Source organism: Martes martes, assembly GCF_963455335.1.
Source record: "Martes martes genome assembly, chromosome: 4".
Lineage (NCBI taxonomy): Eukaryota > Metazoa > Chordata > Mammalia > Carnivora > Mustelidae > Martes > Martes martes.
In genome coordinates, this window is record NC_137891.1 from 86,199,272 (window position 1) to 86,218,836 (window position 19,565).

The 19,565-nt window shown below is 51.1% G+C and overlaps 1 protein-coding gene across 1 annotated transcript; it reads left to right on the plus strand.

Moving 5' to 3' along the window:
* The first annotated feature begins 5,110 nt into the window (after nucleotides 1-5,110).
* On the plus strand, nucleotides 5,111-12,878 carry SELENBP1 (selenium binding protein 1). Its single transcript, XM_080803155.1, has 12 exons — nucleotides 5,111-5,201; nucleotides 7,729-7,785; nucleotides 7,964-8,076; nucleotides 8,335-8,520; nucleotides 9,013-9,133; nucleotides 10,267-10,449; nucleotides 10,719-10,897; nucleotides 11,343-11,421; nucleotides 11,514-11,635; nucleotides 11,897-11,989; nucleotides 12,167-12,285; nucleotides 12,466-12,878. The coding sequence occupies exons 1-12, from the start codon at nucleotides 5,198-5,200 to the stop codon at nucleotides 12,626-12,628; spliced, it is 1,419 nt and encodes a 472-aa protein (XP_080659281.1). The 5' UTR covers nucleotides 5,111-5,197; the 3' UTR covers nucleotides 12,629-12,878.
* The last annotated feature ends 6,687 nt before the right edge of the window (nucleotides 12,879-19,565 follow it).

A 19,565-nucleotide genomic window follows, 5' to 3' on the forward strand; every position in this document is an offset into this window, starting at 1 on the left:
GCTAGATGGGTGACGGGCAGACTTTTATGGAAGGTGGGTGGTGTACTTGCAGGTTCATTATACTATTCTCCCTATTTTTGCATATATTGAAATTTTCCACTGAGAGTAGACAAAGACACAGAAAAAGCTCTCCCTCTCTCAATCTCTATTCTTTTCCTCTGTCTCCAGGGATGGGGAAACAGTTGCTTTTTTAAACACTTCCCAGTGTCTCCCTTGCTTTTATCATCAGAGGCAGGCACCTGATAAAACTGAGTCACACTTAACAGCTCAGGGAGAATGCCTACAGCGGCAAGGTGAGAAGAGGCCGCCCCATCCTAAAGAAAGACACTGTGCATGGCAAAGTTTCCAGCATCCATGGCAATCCCAAAGGGAGGACATTTCCGAGCAGTTGGGGGGCGGGCAAGAAGCCCTCTGAGCGCCTCTCAAATCATGTCCCTTGTAGGAAGCCCTAGCAGAGGGCTTTCTTCCCCCCAACCCCCTTCTCTGAGCTCTGTTGTTATTCTGGGCGGCAGGCTTTGAACTCAGCCTTGTGCAGAGACAGGGAGGTGCTGTGAAATAAGTGTGAGCAGCTGGTCGAAACTCCGTTTCCTCTGATGTGAGATGAAGAAAAAGCTACTTACGTGGCCAGGTTTGCTGTGGGCAGTCCCTGAGCCGGCTGCTAGCAAGCAGGGCCCAGCCTGGCGCCAGTCACATCTGGTAACAGATTCTCAGGAAATGCCCCTGCCTTCTGCAGAGGGTGTGGAGCCGATCTGGTAAAACAAGGAGGCAGGAGCAGGACAGGGCTCATAAACTCTGTTTAGCTGGTAGAAACCTCAACCTGCCCAGCAAGTCCTACTTTAGGCCTCCCCAGGCGGCTGCGGTAGGCACCACAGGCCCCGTGTATAGTGGGTTGTGATGCTCCTTTGCAGGCAAATCCGTGTATAGACCAGACAACCCTGTTGAATCCCTGTCTGCTCTCAGACACCTGCATTATCCTGTGTCCTTCATAGCACTTCGTGGCCATATGTGATTGGTTTATACGTTTCCTTGATTATCAGTATGTCATCTCTATGAAGGCAGAAACTTTGCCTCCTTCCCCACCTTGTCCACCAAAACAGGTGCTCCAGAAGTATTTGTGGAATGCGAGAATGAATGAACATGTCTCCCCAAGGAGAGGGCAGACAGGCCAAAAACAACAACAACAAAGTTAATACCTTTATTTGGGGTATTGGTTACAAAAGTAATGCATGCTTATTATTTTTTAAAATATGCAAGTGTCTCGGGGCACCTGGGTGGTTCAGTGGGTTGAAGCCTTCGGCTCAGGTCATGATCCCAGGGTCCTGGGATCAAGCCCCGCATCGGGCTCTCTGCTCAGCAGGGAGCCTGCTTCCCTTCCTCTCTCTCTCTCTCTCTCTCTCTGCCTGCCTCTCTGCCTACTTGTGATCTCTGTCAAATAAATAAAATCTTTAAAGATAAATAAATAAATAAATAAAATATGCAAGTGTCTCAAGTAAAAATGGAAAATTATCCCCTTCCCTCCATCACCCCTCTCCAAAGGTCATACTTGGATGTTGTATCTTTCAGGTAGCACGGGGGCCGGGTATCTCCCACTCCTTTCCCACCGTGAAGACCCCACTGCTCAGTTCAGGGGACGCCTTCTTCACTGCTCTCCCCTTTCCCAAGAAAGGGCCTCGGAGAACCCCCAGAGACAAAACACCACAGCTTGTGCCTTCCTCCTGGTGCTGCTGTCTCCCCACTACCATGCCCCCTCCTCACCCCTGCCAAAGCCAGAACCAGACAAAACACAAGATGAGCCCAGAGTAGTTAGAAAAACTGGGAGCTCTAGAGTCAGATGAACCTGGGATTCCTGCTCTGTGTCTCCCAGGTGCCTTTGGCCCCTTCTGAGCCTCAGCTTCTTCCTCAGTAAAAGGGAAGATCACTTACGTACAAGACTGGGGCGTGGCAAGGGTTAACTGGGACGCACATGCAGGGTTGAGTGTGACCAAGTGGTTCATAGAGGTTAGTTCTGCTTTCTTCCTGATATCATTCCCCTGGCTGGACTTTGATTGCTTCCCTGTTGCTTTTATTTTGCTAGAGAGGAAGAACAACTTTTTTTTTTTTAAGATTTTATTTATTTATTTGACATAGCGAGACACAGCGAGAAAGGGAACACAAGCCAGGGGGTGGGGGTAGTGGGAGAGGGAGAAGCCTAGTAGGGAACCTGATGCAGGGCTAGATCCCAGGACCATGGGATCATGACCCAAGCCAAAAGCAAACGCCCAAAAACCGAGCCACCCAGGCTCCCTTTCTTTTTTCTGTGTGTGTGTTTTTTTTTTTAAACATTTTTAACATTTTGATTCTTGGAGGCTCCAGCTTCATCATCTCCTCCCCCTTCCCTTCTCTGGTTTTAATCCTTCCTTCCTCCCTTCGCCATCTTACCAAACGGTGGTCTCAGGACCTGTTTCAAGAGGTCCAAAGAAATCTGGCTGAGGCCGGAAGGGAAAGGGGGGAACCCTCAGCAGGGCTCCATGCCCCCAAGGCTGCAAGAATCCATTTTCTGTCTGTGGAGATGGAGCAGAGCCAAAGTTCAATTACATAACCACCTGGCTATTCAGCAGCTAGCCTGATAACCTGCCTCCTCTAATATTTACTGAGCTTTTCTAGAACTTGAAAGAGCAGGAAGGAGCATGGGCTGCACCCAGCCTTCTTTGCAGTGGTTGTGCCCAGTATCAGGATTGTGTACAGCCTCCTGGGACAAACAGAACTGGGCTGGGGTCCCACCTCCCCAGGGCCAGCCCAGGGTGGGAAACTCAGGTCTCTTCCCATATCCCTTCGTGTGAATCTGGAAGTCAGCCAGTTCTGGTTGGACTCTGGTTGGCTAGGAAAGGGCAAGTCAGATAGAGAAGGGAGCCCTTAAGTTCCTGAGAAGCAACATTTGGGATGCTCAGGCCACAAGGAGGCTGACCAGGGTGGCCCACTATGGGAGCAAAGACGCCAGGGGTCATGGACACCACTATTACCAGCCTGAGTCCTCTCCCAGGACTGCCTCCACCCATAGCCCTAATTCGGACAACTCTTCCCAAGCACCTTGCAGGCTCTGGAGGAAACCTTCTGGGAGAAAGCAGCAGGTAGAGGCTAGGGTCCCATGCAGGAGCCGTCAAGCACACCAGGTCCAAGGTCAGAGCATGGAGAGTTGGCAGTTCAGGACGAAACGGTGCTTTGCAATTCTTGTCTAGGACCAGCAAAATCACAGCTTCTTTGGAGGTAACAGCTCAGGGACTTTGGATGAGAGGGTGAACATGGGCTTTCTTTCTCTTTCAGATCTTGGATGTTGGTCTACTTCAAGCCCCAAAGCAGGGAAGTGGAGGAGGTATGAGATGAGACCTCAGGAGGAGAGGGAGGAAGCCAGAGGGGTGGGCTTAATGCAGGGTAAGTGGAGGCCACCAGCAGACGAAGAAGGAAGCCATCAGAGGCAAAGAAGCAGCCATGAGGGGTGGCCCGCGGGGGTACAGCTGCCTCCACAGGGTTGTCTGTGGCACATGCCTGGCCGATGGTGTCCTGGTGAGGATGTAGTGGTAGGAAAAAGCCAGGAGAGGTTGAGTGTTACTGGGGAGAAGGGGGTAAGGGAGCCTCCCTGCCCCGGGCAGCCACGTAGCCTCCTCCTGTGTGGGCCCCCTCATCCAGGGGAACCAGGAGGACAGATCCCTGTCATACAGCAGCCCCGTTTTGTTCTCCTTCCTTCCACTCCAGTTTGGGAAGTCCACGGATCTTTCCGCCGGCGGTCTGAAGACCAAAATTTGTCCCTTTCACTAGCCAATAAAAACTTCGCCCCATAGCTTTCATCCAAGGAGATGAAAGTGGCTTCTGTAGACACAGAGTCAGCAGGTACCTAGAAGAGGGGGGCAAGGTCACCCTTGTCAGGCAGCCAGCTTGCAGAAAGAGGGGGGGGCCCTTGGCTTCAAGATGAAGGACTATTGGGGGCCCTTCAACCCCAGCTTCTCTGGATGAGGGCAGCCCCAGGGAGAGCTGACAGATCAGGCCTCAACCCTGACTTGGTTCTTCAGCAAGCAGTTACCATTTGCCCGGAGGCCATCCCACGTCCCTGGGACACTATCCTAGCAGGCTCGGCAGCCCTGGCCAGCACCAAATCCTCCTTCTTTCCTGGATGGTTGGAGACCCGAGAGTTTTGTGACTCATCACAGGCCAGTGAGGGACAGTGGCACCCCGTTGGGCTGCCCTGGGGCCTTGCTCTCCACCTTGGGAGCTGCTGAGGTGCCAAGCGGAGAGATGAGGGTGGGGAGGACTCCACTTCCACCTCCTGAGATTGATGAGGGTAACAGAAGGGTATGACGGGCACTGCCAACTTCCCTTCCACTTCAAATTGGCTCAAGGGGAATGAATACATGAGTGTGGAGACATGGGAAGACATGGGTGAGCAGTTGAGGGTGGGTAAGATTGTGCCTTTTGGCCCGGGGATGTCCGGAATGGGAGGGTAATTTTAGGAGAAAGCTGACCCTGGCTGTGGATAATAGCAGATGGGCCCAGGGCCCTGAGTGCCCCTCCATAGCAAGAAACAGATCCAAGTCCAGAGGAGAGCCTCTAGACGCAGGAACACGTGAACGCCTAGGCTCACAGGAGCACCACAGACACGCACTCCCATGCACACACGCACAGACCCACATGGCATAAACATTCTGGCAGGCACAGGCTCACATAGGTGCACACAGATGTGCCCAAGTCCAGACACACAGGAACACTCCCACTGGCACATTTTCACACACAGAGAGACACGCACACACCCAGGGGCTACACACAGGTATACAAGACCATGCGGCCCCACAAAGTCCATGTGCCCAGGCACCCACAAAAGAGATGCATGCACAGGCCCAGCACATATCTCCCTGTGCACAGGTCTTTGTGTGGGCGCGCACGCAGACGCGCGCGCGCGCGCACACACACACACACACACAGAGTAACTCAAACACCAGCCTCGGGAGCCGACTGTGTGAGAGAGTCCTGGCTAGCTGCCCTTGATCTTTCCCTTTTTTGCTCTGGGCTGTAGCCCAGGCCCGCCCCCTACTCCACCCCGCCCCCGACTTGTTGTATAAATTCCTTCCCTTTGCCCCTTTCCAGCACCGCCTGCTTGGACGCCTGCCTAGCCTGGTTCTGTGCTCCCTCCTGGCAGGCCGGTCAGGATCACAGCATAGCAGCAAGCAGCATGGGTAAGGAGGGGGCCTCCTGGCAACCCAGTACCACCATCCTGCTGCCCACAATACAGGGACTGACAGAAAAGCTGGGTGGGGGGAAGCTAGTTAGGGGATGGAGTGCTGGACTCTGCTTCACTGTCCCCACCCCTACCCCTGCATTTCCCAGTTCAGCCAAAGTTTCTAGAGCTGCAAGGAGAGGAGGGTGGGTGGCCCGGGACCCCCACGTGGGTTCCCACTGCAGCCTGGAGCCAGGGGCCTTTCTGCAGCTAGGAAAATCCTGGTAGGTTTGGGGGGAATACGTAAGGAGAACCTCTTGTCCCTGGCTGTCACTGGAGGTGAAAGATAATCCTCATTCCAGCCCTGGGCCAGATTTTTACTACAGAAAGTAGGAAACCCAGGCCTTTGGGGCCAGTTCACTCTCTAGCCACCTTGAACCCCCTTGAAAGGGAATCAGAGCCCACACACTCTCACTGGGGCCCCCTGTTCCAGTACCTCCCACCCTCCTGGTCCCAAAAGTCCCCCTATTTACCGTCCTCTGGCTCCCAGATGTCAGGCTGAGGAAGAATTTGGGTCTGCTTGGGATTATCGATGTCTTTGTCCCTTGCATCTGACTCTTTCCTGGACTGGCAGAATACCTAGCAGCCAGCCTGACACTGGGAAGACCCAGTGAGCTTCCCCTGGGTTCATCTCAAATCCAAAGGTGTTCAGAGATCTTGCTTGAGGTGCTTAGGACAAGGAGAGTGCTTCCCAGCAAGCACATCGATGCTCCTAGGGACCTGGGGTTGCACAGGGCCTGAAACGCGGGGAGTTGGGTGGGGAGGGGCCGATGACGCAACCAGCAACACCACTCTCACACCTTCTCTCTGTCTCTGTTCCGCTTTGTGGGTTTCGAGTCCCTGTCTTTTGAGTCTTGGAGTTTTGAATCTTCTGTGTCCAGCAACCTCCTTCCTCTCCCCCTTGCCCCCTGTGCCAGGCCCTGGCACAAGACCCCTTAACTGCTTTGGACTGGACCTCTCAGCCTGCGCCATCCACCCCAGCCCCCTCTCGCGGCACCAACTGCGGCCTGGGATTTCTGTCCCCCCACTCCCTCGCTTTCTAGCACAGCCCTACCCATATTTATACAGTGCTTCTCCTTTACAAAAGTTCTTCGTGAATACCTTGGCTTATTTGACCTTCATAGTCACCTAGAAAAGAAGGTAAGATATGATTACCCCCTTTCAGCCAAAGAAAAGGAGAAAGTGAAGAGAGCAGCTATCAGATCTGGACCTTGAAACTAGGTTTCTGCACTCCAAAACGCTGTTGCCACTTCTTGGCCTCCTAAGTCACTTGGCTGCCCTCCCTGAGTAGGGGACCTGGTTTCCTGGTTGAGGGCCTGAGCCCAGGCTCCTGGGGAGACTTGACTCCCAGCTCCTCCTGCCTCCCCCTGCCACCCCACGTGCGGCACCCCCAGTCGTCAGGGCTGTGGCCAGACTGGCCCTGAGCCAGGGCAGGGAGGCAGCGCCCGGTCCTGTGATCTCCACTCCGGGATTTCCTCCAGCCTGCCGCTCCCTCTGGGCTATTCCTCAGCTCTTCCTCCTGGTCAGACCCCAAACCCTTAGCCTGAGGCCCAGTCCCTTGCGCCCTGCCTTCTCAGCAGCTGACTTTGGTCCGGTAGATCTCTGTGGCTTCTGTTGCCAGACTTCAGGGACAAGGAGGGCCACACCCTACAGCTCTGCTGGGTGGGCCTCTGAGCACCCCAGAGGTGCACCAAACACAGATAAAGGAAGTGGGCTCACGGGTAGGGGTACAAACTGGTCTGAGGACATCCAGGTGGTAATAGCCCTACGGCCTTGAACTTCAGCCTCCTGTTCCCTACCAGACCTTCAGCTAAGTCACCCAGGTTCTGGCCAGCAGCCTGGGGTCAGGACCCAGAAGGGAGAAAAACAGGAAGTGTCCCAGGTCTGGGTAGAGATACTGTCTGCGACAGAGTCGAACAGGTACCACCCTTGCTAGCTGGGGGACAGCCGGGGCTAACGGGCTCTGATCAAGTCCAACACTGCACACTTGACTGCACCTCCCTGTTTACCACTCCTAAAAGCCCACTGTGGTGTTCTTATTACCTTCTTTTTACACTCTGTGTGGAAGTGGGTTAAGTAACTTGCCCAAGCGCCCATGGCTAGTCAGTGAGCAGCTGGGCCTGGGGAGCAAGTTGTCATGGTAACCGCTGTATGCGCAGCCTCTGCGCTCACCCTTGCCCTGCCATCCCCTGGGTCCTGCTTGAGTGTCTGTCCATCCTCAGGTCCCACCTGTGCAGCTCTTTCTGCCACAGGCACACACACACAGACACACACACTCTCTCTCTCTCTCTCTCTCTCTCTCTCTCTCTCTCAGCAGAGCTTTCAGGGGCAGGGAGATGGGTGATTGTGATGGGACCAGAGTTGACACACGACCTGGGACAGCCTGTGTGCCTCAGCCGGTGGTGGCACATGGGTGGCGGCACGTGGGGAAGGAGGCTTCCCCCTCCAGAAAGTGGTCCAACCAACGTGCCCCATTGTTTCCACAGCTACAAAATGCGGGAAGTGTGGACCCGGCTACCCTACCCCTCTGGAGGCCATGAAAGGTCAGTGGGCAACATCTGCGAGCCCCCCCGGAAAGGAATTCTACAAGCCAGTACCTTCTACTGATTCCATGGCTAGTGGGGGTGGGAGCTCCAAGACCTCAGCCTTGGGCACACCCAGCACCGCCCCTATCATTCCTCTCCACCCTGCCGTCCCCACTAACTGCTTGTCACCCTTCAGGACCCAGGGAGGAGATTGTCTACCTGCCCTGTATTTACCGAAACACTGGCATTGAGGCCCCGGATTATCTGGCCACTGTGGACATTGACCCAAAGTCTCCCCAGTATTGCCAGGTGAGGTGGAGCGCCGGCACTGGCGGGCCCTGAGACTCTTTCTCCAGCCCTGGCCCCAGCGAGGCCCTTTCCCAGCTCCAGCCTTCTGCACCCTCCTTTGGGTGTGACTGTAGATTGTGTTCACTGCCCAAGGGCGCCCCTGAGGTCCAGGGCAGTGATGAATTCCCGCCTGTGCAGTACTGCCAAGCCCAAGTGGATCCAGGGATCCCAGATGCATGGTCTGGGTGAGCACCAGCACTCCCCCATCTCCCCTCACAGGTCATCCACCGGCTGCCCATGCCCAACCTGAAGGATGAGCTCCATCACTCGGGATGGAACACCTGCAGCAGCTGCTTCGGGGACAGCACCAAGTCACGTGACAAGCTGATGCTGCCCTGTCTCATGTCCTCCCGTATCTATGTGGTGGATGTGGGCTCCGATCCCCGGGCCCCGAAGCTACACAAGGTATGCCCCTGCCTTTGTTGCTGAGGGACCCCGGGGTGGGGGGTGGAGGTGGGCAGTGGAGGGGTGGGCATAGCTTTTCGGTTTGTTTGTTTGTTTTCATTTTCCCTCCCTTAAGCAGGAGCCTCCAATCCTTCCTTTCAACAAGTTGTTGAGTACCTTCTTTGTGCCAGGCACTCACTGCTGGCTGCTGGTCCTACAAAGTTAACGCTGGCAATGGCCAGGAGAAGCTTCTGGTCTCACAGGGCTATGAGACAGGGGGAGAGAAGTCAGTGCTTTCTGCCTGCAGAGTTAGCGGTCTCTCAGACTCTCCCTTGCTGCTCTGCAGAAGCTTCAAGATTGAATCTCTGCCCTAGTCCCACTGGGAAAATTGGGTCCATGTCTTGAAGGAAAAGAAGGTGGGGTCAGCAGATAGGAGTTGGGGAATGGGGGAGTCGTGGGCGGGTCCCCCCCAGCCCTGGGAGATTTCTGATGCCATTCCTTATCCCTCTCCAGGTCATTGAGGCTGAGGACATCCATGCCAAGTGTGGTCTGGGCTACACCCACACCAGCCACTGCCTGGCTAGTGGGGAGGTGATGGTCAGCTCCCTGGGAGACCCCAAGGGCAATGGCAAAGGTATCTGCTGGCACTGTAGGCATACCTGTGGGGAGAAGAGATCCCAAGCTGGGGGAGGGATAGAATGACCTTCCAGGGAGAACTAGAGGTCTGGGTCTCCTCCAAAATTTAAACCATTGTCAATTAACTTCAGTTGTTCCCATTATTTCTATGAAGATGAAACCTGACACTTAGAAGTTATAGTCAGAACAGCCCGCCGTGAGAAATGTGGGCAGACATGGCCCCAGAAAAAGGCATACATTTGATGTCAGCCTTTATGAATTCAGGAGCAAGTCTCATGGCCCTTGGGATCTTGCATCTTCACATTTGCTTTCTCATTTATGGTAGGATTAGGACTGACACAAAATGTCTGCTATGTGCCAAATACAGCCTCTGAGGGAGCCACTACCAGGATCTCTGGTTTCCAGATCAGAAAGCGGGGCACAGATTGATAAATATCTTACCCAAAGTCACAGCTAGTGACTTGTGGGTGGAACTCCAACCCAGGAATCCAGATCCAGCGGTGTCCTCATCACATGCCAGGCTGCTTCCCTCCAAACCTTACCCATTTTTGTCAGCGTCCTCCATCTGATCAGAGCGGAATATCAGCTCCTTCTCAGAGACCGGAGGAACGTGACACTCCTAGATTCAATTAACACTGAGGAGTTGACATCTAGTTGTATTTGCAAAGAGTTGCCTAAGTGTTGTAACATACCAAGCAAGGGAAAATATGTTGGGCATTCATGTTGAATGAGAAGTAAATATAATTTGCCTGTTCTAAAAAAGAAAAAAAAAATGTAGTGAGCGGAATGCAGCCTAGACTCTGGGAGGAACCCCACACAGAATGGGAGGCTGGGCAAGAGAAGCACAGGGTGCTGAGTCCCAGGCTCTTGGCTCAAGAAGACAGAAAATTTCCCCTAGGAAGGGGATGAAATTGATGGCGGTAGGGGTACCAGAGTTAAGTCCCCACCTCCCACCTGGTCCTCTGGGTGGGACCCTCTGGACACCTGAATTGAAGGAACTAGCAAATCCAGTGGGAGGAAAGGGCACCTGGCAATGGACTTGGAGCCTCTTGGACATGCCTCGGGGTGGGTGAGGGCTGGGTGATGGTAGCATCTCTATTGCCTCTACCTGCCACTTCCTTCCCTGCTCAGGGGGTTTTGTGCTGCTGGATGGAGAGACGTTTGAGGTGAAGGGGACGTGGGAACGGCCTGGGGGAGCCGCGCCTATGGGCTATGACTTCTGGTACCAGCCTCGACACAATGTCATGATCAGCACTGAATGGGCGGCTCCCAATGTCTTTCGAGATGGCTTCAACCCCGCTGATGTAGAGGCAGGTGAGAATCCCCTCCAGAGGCCGGCTGGAGCCTGGGCATGCACACTGCTCCTGTCTGCTTGGAAACCCCTCTCCGGACCTCTTCCTCCTATGAACCCGACTCTTGGGGTGATGGTGTAGGATTGTGCCAAGTACTCTGACTTGCTCAGGCGTCTTTCTAATCCCTCCAGCCAGTTTTTCCACCTTTTGCCGGGGGCTGTGTGGAGGGTTTTGCCCACTGCCCCCTGCCCTGATCCTAAGCCCACCCTCTGGCCCCGTCCCCCACCCCAGGGCTGTATGGTAGTCACATACACGTGTGGGACTGGCAGCGCCATGAGATCGTGCAGACCCTGCCTTTGCAGGATGGGCTCATCCCCCTGGAGGTCCGCTTCCTGCACAACCCCGATGCAGCCCAGGGCTTCGTGGGCTGTGCCCTCAGCTCCACCATCCAGCGCTTCTACAAGAATCAGGTGACATGTGTCCTCAGGCCCTCTCCTCCCAGCAGTCCCAGCCTGTACCTCTGCTAGTCTTCCAGAGCCACGAGGTACCCTTCTCTCTAGACCTGGGCCCCTCTGCCTGGCTCTGCTAGCCCAAATTATCCAGGAACAAAATCCAAGGCCACCTGCTCTATCTCGCCTTTCTCCTAAACCCTCAAGTCCCATTTATTTGTTCAAAAATTATTTGTGAGTTTCTACAATAGGCACTGTGCTGGGTGCTGGGAACGCAGTGGAGAAGCCGACATCATTCCTATGTTAAGGGTCCCATGTGGGCTTAGACCCTGGTGGTAGGAAGACCCTGAATCTACTGTCTCCCTGTAGACAGTGGGCTCTGGAAAGACCCAGCTCCAACCCCAGCCCCCTAATCTCCCAAGCTCACCTCTCTGCCTCCTCACCCCACCCCCACCTACCAATACAGGGAGGTACTTGGTCTGTGGAGAAGGTGATCCAGGTGCCCCCCAAGAAAGTGAAGGGCTGGCTGTTGCCTGAAATGCCAAGTGAGTGCCCAGGGGAGAGTGGGAATCAGGAAGGGACTCCTGGCTTGGGGAACGAGAGTCCTTAAAGCCTTGGCACCACACCCCCACCTCAGGCCTGATCACGGACATCCTGCTGTCCCTGGATGACCGCTTCCTCTACTTCAGCAACTGGCTGCACGGGGACCTGCGACAGTATGACATCTCTGACCCACATAGGCCCCGCCTCACGGGACAGGTGGGGTGCTAACAGAATGAGGAGCCAGAAGGAGGGCGGAAGAAGAAGTCTGGGGATGAGGGAGAGGGTATGAAGTGGCTGAAGGATGTTAAAGGAGGTGGAGGGAGAGCAAAAATGGGAGGCTGAGGGATGGCGCAGTCCAGGACTAAGGGGAGCCGTGGCTACCCGCGGGGAGTGGGGAACGTGGGGCAAGCTGCTCTTTCTGCGGTGTCTTCACCTCCTACCATTATCCTCCCTTATGCTCTGGATCTCCCTACCCAGCTCTTCCTAGGGGGCAGCATCGTTAAGGGAGGGCCCGTGCAAGTGTTGGAGGACCAGGAGCTGAAATGCCAGCCAGAGCCGCTGGTAGTCAAGGTGAGGAGCTACCTCCCCTCACCCTCCTCCTGAAACCCCCCTCCTCGCAGCCCCCATCCGGGCTCATGGGACACTCAGATCCATGCTGGGGAAGTTTGGGGTGGGGAAGGCATACTCCGTGATCCCCCTCCAAGGACCCATGTGTTGCCATGGGGCTGACCCCCTGGTTTTCCCAAGGGGAAACGGGTACCTGGAGGCCCCCAGATGATCCAGCTTAGCCTAGACGGGAAGCGTCTCTACGTCACCACGTCGCTGTACAGTGCCTGGGACAAACAGTTTTACCCCGATCTCATCAGGTGAGAAGCAGACAGCCTGGGCTTCCCTCCCTCGTGTTCCTCTCTCAGAAGACTCCTTGGGCTGCTCCCATCCTACAGGCCCTGCTCCTTCCTTAGGACCTAGCCCAGCATCACAGACTCTTGGGGGAAGGGGATGGGCCACCTGTGACCTCTCTCTTTTCCCCTCCCTGTTCCCACCAGAGAAGGCTCCGTGATGCTGCAGATCGATGTAGACACAGTAAAGGGAGGCCTGAAGTTGAACCCCAACTTCCTCGTGGACTTTGGGAAGGAGCCTCTAGGCCCAGCCCTGGCCCACGAGCTCCGCTACCCTGGGGGTGACTGCAGCTCTGACATTTGGCTCTGAAGTCCAGCCCTGGTAGCCGCTCCATATCTGAGCCCTCATTTCTGCGGAGGCCTGGCTTCATTCTGCTCCTTCTTGGCCCCCAACCCTCGGCAGATTGTCCCACAAAAGCCAAACCTGAGGCTGCTGGAATGTGTTGAGTAGTGTACTCTCTTACAGATCACTGCTGTGTGTTGCTCCCTGGCTGTTTTTACATGGGCTCTTGGACATTATTTGGCCAAGAAATAAACTGGTGAACCTAGTGATCACCTCATCTCTGGGGGCACGGGTCTGTGATTTCCCTTCTGCTGACCCTTCGTATCTTGCATAGGAAAGTCCTGGAGAGTACTCCAGGGGAGGGGTGCCTGGGTGGCTCAGTCGGTTAAGTGTCTGCCTTCGGCTCTGGTCAGGATGCCAGGGTCCTAGGTTTGAGCCCTGCATCAGGCTCCCTGCTCTGCAGGAAGTCTGCTTCTCCCTCTCCCACTCCTTCCCACTTGTGCTATCTCAAATAAATAGGTAAAAATCTTAAAAAAAAAAAAAAAAGTGTGCTCCAGAGGAGTGCCTAGTTCATACTAGTGATGACAACATGATGCTAAGGGTGCTCTGATCTCTCCTTTATGGCCAGACAGAATGTGGAGCTCTGGGAGATTGTTGTCACAAGGAGACCTGGGAGGAGAGAGTGTCAATTGGTGTTCCTAAACTTTACTATTTTTTTAAATCCATGCTTTCTTTCAATGAATGTAAAATTTCACCCACCACCCCTGGGGAGAGCGTAGCGTGCCCCCTCACACACAAGGAACACCCCAGACCCCTGACGTGAATGGTGCAATCTGCTGGGAGAACATAGAGCTGTCAGGAGGTTGGGCCTGTCACCTCCCATCTGGAAGACAGGAATATGACCAGGCAGGAGGGCCGGGAACGTTAAGGTGAACCAATCCAACAGACCAGGCCTGGCCCTCTTGTCTCCAGACCTGGACGGTGTTTTAGGACCTTGCCCAAAGCAGAAATGTCTCCTTTTTCTGCAGTAGGTCTTTATTCTTCATGGAAGGAAAGAGACGGGAGTGTCAGGAACCTAAGAGACAAAAGCTAGGCAGTAATTCTATTGAATCCCTTACGCCTCACCCAAGAAAATAACAAGCAACATTCAGGTATCAGCCTATGTTCTTCTCTGCCTTCCACAAAGGTGTCTTGTTTGAATGGATGAATGAATGAATGAGTGAATTTTTAAAAGTTATCTGGTTTAGACATTGGAAGAGTCTAGGACTCCCAAGATGGCCAGGGCATCCCCAGAATGGAACACACTTCTTTCCTTTGGGGTCTCTAAATATGCTCCTTGAAAGATCTACCTCCACTTAGTCCTGATTCCATCACCCTGCCTTACCTGCCATCTGGGCCAGGTTATCACATCCTTTGGAAAGCTGCCTTCACTGACTCCCCAGGGTAGGGGCCTCCTGCACTTAACCTCAGCATGCACATATGTCTCGTTACACTGAAACTCCCTGTTTATTCCCAATACCTGGATTGCATCTTAGCACACAACATGCTCTAATGACTAAATGAATATAAAGGAAGTGTGTGGGATGAGTGAGTTACAGCGAGCCTTGGGATGTAGTGGGTCTTACCAGATATTTCTCTCCTCAATTTCTTCCCTGTCCTTCTCAACAACCAAACTGCTTCAGAAAGAAAAAAGGAGGGGTGCCTGGGTGGCTCAGTGGGTTAAGGCCTCTGCCTTCCGCTCAGGTCATGATCTCAGGGTCCTGGGATCAAGCCCCGCATCGCATCGGGCTCTCTGCTCAGCAGGGAGCCTGCTTCCTCCTCTTTCTCTCTCTGCCTGTGTCTCTGCCTACTTGTGATCTCTCTCTGTCAAATAAATAAATAAAATCTTTAAAAAAAAAAAGAAAAAAGGACCATATAGTTCTACATCATTTCCAAATGTTTCTAAAACCTTAAAATTCCATTCAACCAAATGAATCTCAAACACTTACCATACCAGAAAGCAAGGAAACTATGAAGACTACAGGGGTTATGTCTAAAGGACATGGGCAAAAGCCTGATATCTAGACTACATGAAAAACTCCCGAAATTCAACAGTAAAAACCCAAAAATTCCAATTTGAACATGGGCAGAACACATGAACAGACATTACACCAAAGAGGATATAAAGATGGCAAGTAAGCACATGAAAAGATAACCAACATCACAGGCCACTAGGGAAATTAAAACCTGTGATACCACTACACACCTATCAGGATGGCTAAAATAGAAAGTAGTGATAATACAAAATGTTGGCAAATGTGGAAAGACTGGATTGTTCATACATTGCTGGTGGAAATATAAAATGGTATAGCCATTCTGGAAAATATTTGGGCAGTCCCTTATAAAGACCAAACATGCAGGGGGAGAGCTAAGATGGTGGCATAGTGGGAAGAACCTAGGCTTGCTTGCCTTGTCCCTTGAACACAGCTAGATAGCTATCAAATCATTCTGAATACCCAAGAACCGGACTGAGGACTGACGGAACAAACTGCACAGCTAGAGGGACAGAAGAGGCCACATCAAGGAAGAAGTAAGCAAAGTCACCTTAAAAGACAAAATAACCCTCAGGCTTGAGCAAAAAATTATAAAAAAATTAAAAATGACCAAACATCTACTTACACGACCCAGCAATTAACTTTTGGGCATATATCCCAGAAAATGTACGTTCGCACAAAAACCTGTATAGAGTTGTTCATAGCAGCTTAACTCATAATAGCTCCAAACTGGAAACCATCCAAATGTCTTTCAGTGGATTCATGGCTAAACTGCTATATCCATGCCATGAACTATAACACTCAGCAATAAAGAGGAACTAACTACTGGTACACACAGCAATCTGGATGAATCTCAAGGGAATTATGCTGAGGGAGGGGAGCCAATCTCAAAAGGTTACATATAGTATGATTCAATTTATAGAACATTCATGAAATAACAAAAGTATAGGTTTGGAGGGGCACCTGGGTAGCCCCTCCCCTCCTAAAAGAAATAAATTTAAAAAAAAATTTTTTTTTAAGTATGGAACTGGGGTGCCTGGATGGCTCAGAGGGTTAAGCCTCTACCTTCAGCTCAGGTCATGATCTCAGGGTCCTGGGATCAAGTCCCACATCGGGCTTGCTGCTCAGCAGGGAGCCTGCTTCCCCTTCTCTCTCTGCCGGCCTCTCTGCCTACTTGTGATCTCTCTCTGTCAAATAAATAAATAAAATCTTTTTTAAAAAAAGTATGGAACTGGAGAACAGATCAGTGCTTGCCAGGGCTTAAGGATGGCACTGGGCGAGGGAGATTGTCTATAAAAGTATACACAGAGGATCCTTGTAGTGCTGAAACTGGTGTGTAGTTTGACTGAAATGATGGTTACACACACCTACAATATGATAAAAAATTGTATGATAAATATACATACACATACATGTAAGTGAGTGTGTACAAAGCTGGTGAAACCTGAGTAAATTTGGTGCATTGTATCAATGTCAGTCAGTTTCCTGGTTCTGATATTGTGCTGTGGTTACACAAGGTACACCATCAGGGCAAACTGGGTAAAGGGTTCATGAGCTCTCTCAGTGTTATCTTGCAACTACATGTGAATCCACAATTCTCTCCAAAGAAAAAAAATATCACGTGAGTCAACTTAAAGGAGTTTCCACTGGCCAAAGATAGAACAATTTGAGTTTCAAAAAGATTAATAATTGGGGGTGCCTGGGTGTTGGTTAAGCAGCTGCCTTCAGCTGGTGTTGGGATCAAGGCCAGTTTCAGGCTCCCTGTTCAGCGGGGGTCTGCTTCTCCCTCTGCATGCTCTGCCTGCCACTCTCCCTGCCTGTGCTCTCTCCCTGACAAATAAATAAATAAAATCTTAAAAAAAAAAAGAGTCCTTATTTCTTGGCCATACTGAAGTATTTACACGAAAACTAAATTATATACAGGTGTACTGATATAATGAGTGTCTCCATTAAAACAACCTAGAGTGATGAGTTGGAGAATGGAAGAGATGCAGATAAAACAAGATTGATGAGACATTAATAATTCTTAAAGCAGGGGGCACCTGAGTGGCTCAGTGGGTTAAGCCTCTGCCTTTGGCCATGATCTCAGGGTCCTGGGATCGAGCCCCACATCGGGCTGTCTGCTCAGTAGGGAGCCTGCTTCCCCACTTCTCTCTGCCTACTTGTGATCTCTCTCTCTCTCTCTCTCTGTGTCAAATAAATAAATAAAATCTTTTAAAAAATAATTCTTAAAGCAGAATATTAGGTATATGCATGTGGTATTCTTCCTTCTCCTTTTGTATGTTTGAAAATTTTTCATAATAAAAACTTTAAAAAAATACTATTTACCTGTATCCTGGTCCTGGTTTCATTTCACTACTTCTGATCCTTCATCACTGAAACAGATACTCCAAAAAAAAGAGAGTCCCTCCTGTCCCAGATGCCACAGGCACCAGCAGTATGTGACTCAAACTTCCCTAATTCCTGCCGTATCAATTCTGACCCATCTCTGTTGTACACACACAGATTCCTCCCCATGCCCCAGCCCCAGGCTAGAGGAGTATGAGGAGCAAAACTGAGCTTACTGTGCCAAAGTCTAGTGTGGCACTAGCTGCTTCTTCTAACACCATGGTCACCTCCATAAGTTGGCTTAGGACACTATCTAGAAAGTTCTAGAGAGTTTGCTGAGCTCAGGGGCATCCCCAGAAAAGCTGTAGCCCCCGTACACATGACAAAGGATTGATAGAATCTTGGAAAGTGTCCACCCATCACTGGTCCTTTTAGCATGGTTATCCCTCCTGCCATTGCGATTGGGTAAGTCTTTAAGGATAACCTCAGGTAATTGCATTTATCCCAGGAATTATTGAGGATCACTCTCCTTGCATCTTCCAAGCATTGGATTGCCCCACTCCATGTCCTAAATATCTGCTTCTGGCCATTCTCTGGCACACCATTAGGAGTCCCTTTCCTGACTTACTGATTTTTAAGGCCTAGCAAACTCTCTGATCTATAAACATTACCTGACTTAGAGGAATACGTACAACAGTATGTTAAGTAAACAAATTAAGTTGCAGAGTTATATATATAAGAGAATAGTATAATCCCCATTTTTAAGAAAAAATTGAACAAAAACTTCTGGTTAGGTGGACTTGTGTTTGTATGAACAGGGAAATGGGCATGGAGGATACTTACCAGAAATGTTACCCTAGAGGGGTAGAGGATTTTTTAGGAAACCTCTAAGCTGTTTCTAAAACTAACCTGGAAAAGTAAATTCACAGTGTTTCAGTTATCTCTTGCTGTGTAACAAACCACCCCTAAAACTTAGTGGCTTAAAGCAATGGCAACACTACATTTGTTCACAAATCTGTAATTTGGGCAGGGCTCTATGGGAACCCTGTTCGGTGTCAGCTGGAGCAGCTTAAAGACTAGAGGCTAGAATCGTCCAATGGCTCACTCACTCACAAGCCCAGTGATTGATGCTGGCTGTCACTAGCAACCTACACATGATCTTTCCATGTGGCTGCTTGGCCTCCTAACAACATGGTGGCTGGGTTCCAAGGGTGAGTGTCCTGAGAGAGAGCAAAGAGGAAACTGTATCACTTATTCTAACCCAGACTTGGAAGTCATACAGCATCACATCCACTGCATTCCATTCACTGAGATAGTTACAAAGACCTTCTGGGCTTCAAGGGGACAGGACATAGATTCCATCTCTTGATGGGGAAGTGGCAAAATTCTGGAATAGTCTGTGAAACCAGAAATACTTTTGTGGCTACATGTGAAAAATACAATCTTCTATATGTAGAAACTCATAATGGAAAATGTCCAGCATTAGACATCAAAACACAATTACATTAATTAAAACAGTGTGGGGGGTGCCTGGGCGGCTCAGTGGGTTAAGCCTCTGCCTTCGGCTCGGGTCATGATCTCAGGGTCCTGGGATAGAGTCCCACATCAGGCTCTCTGCTCAGCGGGGAGCCTGTTTCTCCTCTCTCTCTCTGCCTGCCTCTCTGCCTACTTGTGATCTCTCTCTGTCAAATAAATAAATAAAATCTTAAAAAAAAAAAAAAAAACCAATGTGGGGTGGGGGTGCCTGGGTGGCTCAGTCGTTAAGCATCTGCCTTCTACTCAGGTCGTGATCCCAGGGTCCTGGGACCGAGCCCCACATTGGGCTCCCTGCTCTGCAGGAAACCTGCTTCTCCCTCTCCCACCCCACCTACTTGTGTTCTCTCTCTCACTGTGTCTCTCTCTGTCAAATAAATAAATAAAATCATAAAAACAAAACAAAACAAAACAGTGTGGGGTGGAGGAATGGATAAATAGAATCAACAGGAGAGCAGAAGGTCCAGAAACAGACGCAACTATAAAAGGGAACTTAGCATATGATAAAAGTATGAAAGGAAACAACCATAATAAGGAGGAAGAGAGGGGCACCTGGCTGACTCAATCAGTGGAGCTGACTCTTGATCTTTAGGTTGTGAGTTCGAGCCCTACATTGGGTGTAGCTATTACTTAAAAAAAATTTTTTTTAAAGATTTTATTTATTTATTTGATAGACAGAGATGACAAGCAGTCAGAGAGGCAGGCAGAGAGAGAGGAGGGAAGCAGGCTCCCTGCTGAGCACAGAGTCCGAGGCACGGCTGGATCCCAGGACCCTGGGACCATGACCTGAGCTGAAAGCAGAGGCTTTAACCCACTGAGCCACCCAGGCGCCCCTCCCAAAAAAATATTTTTTTTTTTTAAAGAAGAAGGAAATGATAAATATTTTGAAAAGACTGGCCAAAAAAAGAAAAGAAAAGACAGGCCATCCATTTGGAAAACAAACAAATTAAATTAGATCCTATGGAAGATGTTATTGAGGGGCACCTGGGTGGCTCAGTCGTTAGGGTCTGCCTTCGGCTCAGGTCATGATCTCAGGGTCCTCTGATGGAGCCCTGCACCAGGCTCCCTGC

Coding starts and splice junctions, on each gene's coding strand:
- SELENBP1 (XM_080803155.1), top strand. Junction 8,521..9,012: donor GGGCCCCGAAGCTACACAAG/GTATGCCCCTGC, acceptor ATCCCTCTCCAG/GTCATTGAGGCTGAGGACAT. Junction 11,636..11,896: donor GGCCCCGCCTCACGGGACAG/GTGGGGTGCTAA, acceptor CTCCCTACCCAG/CTCTTCCTAGGGGGCAGCAT.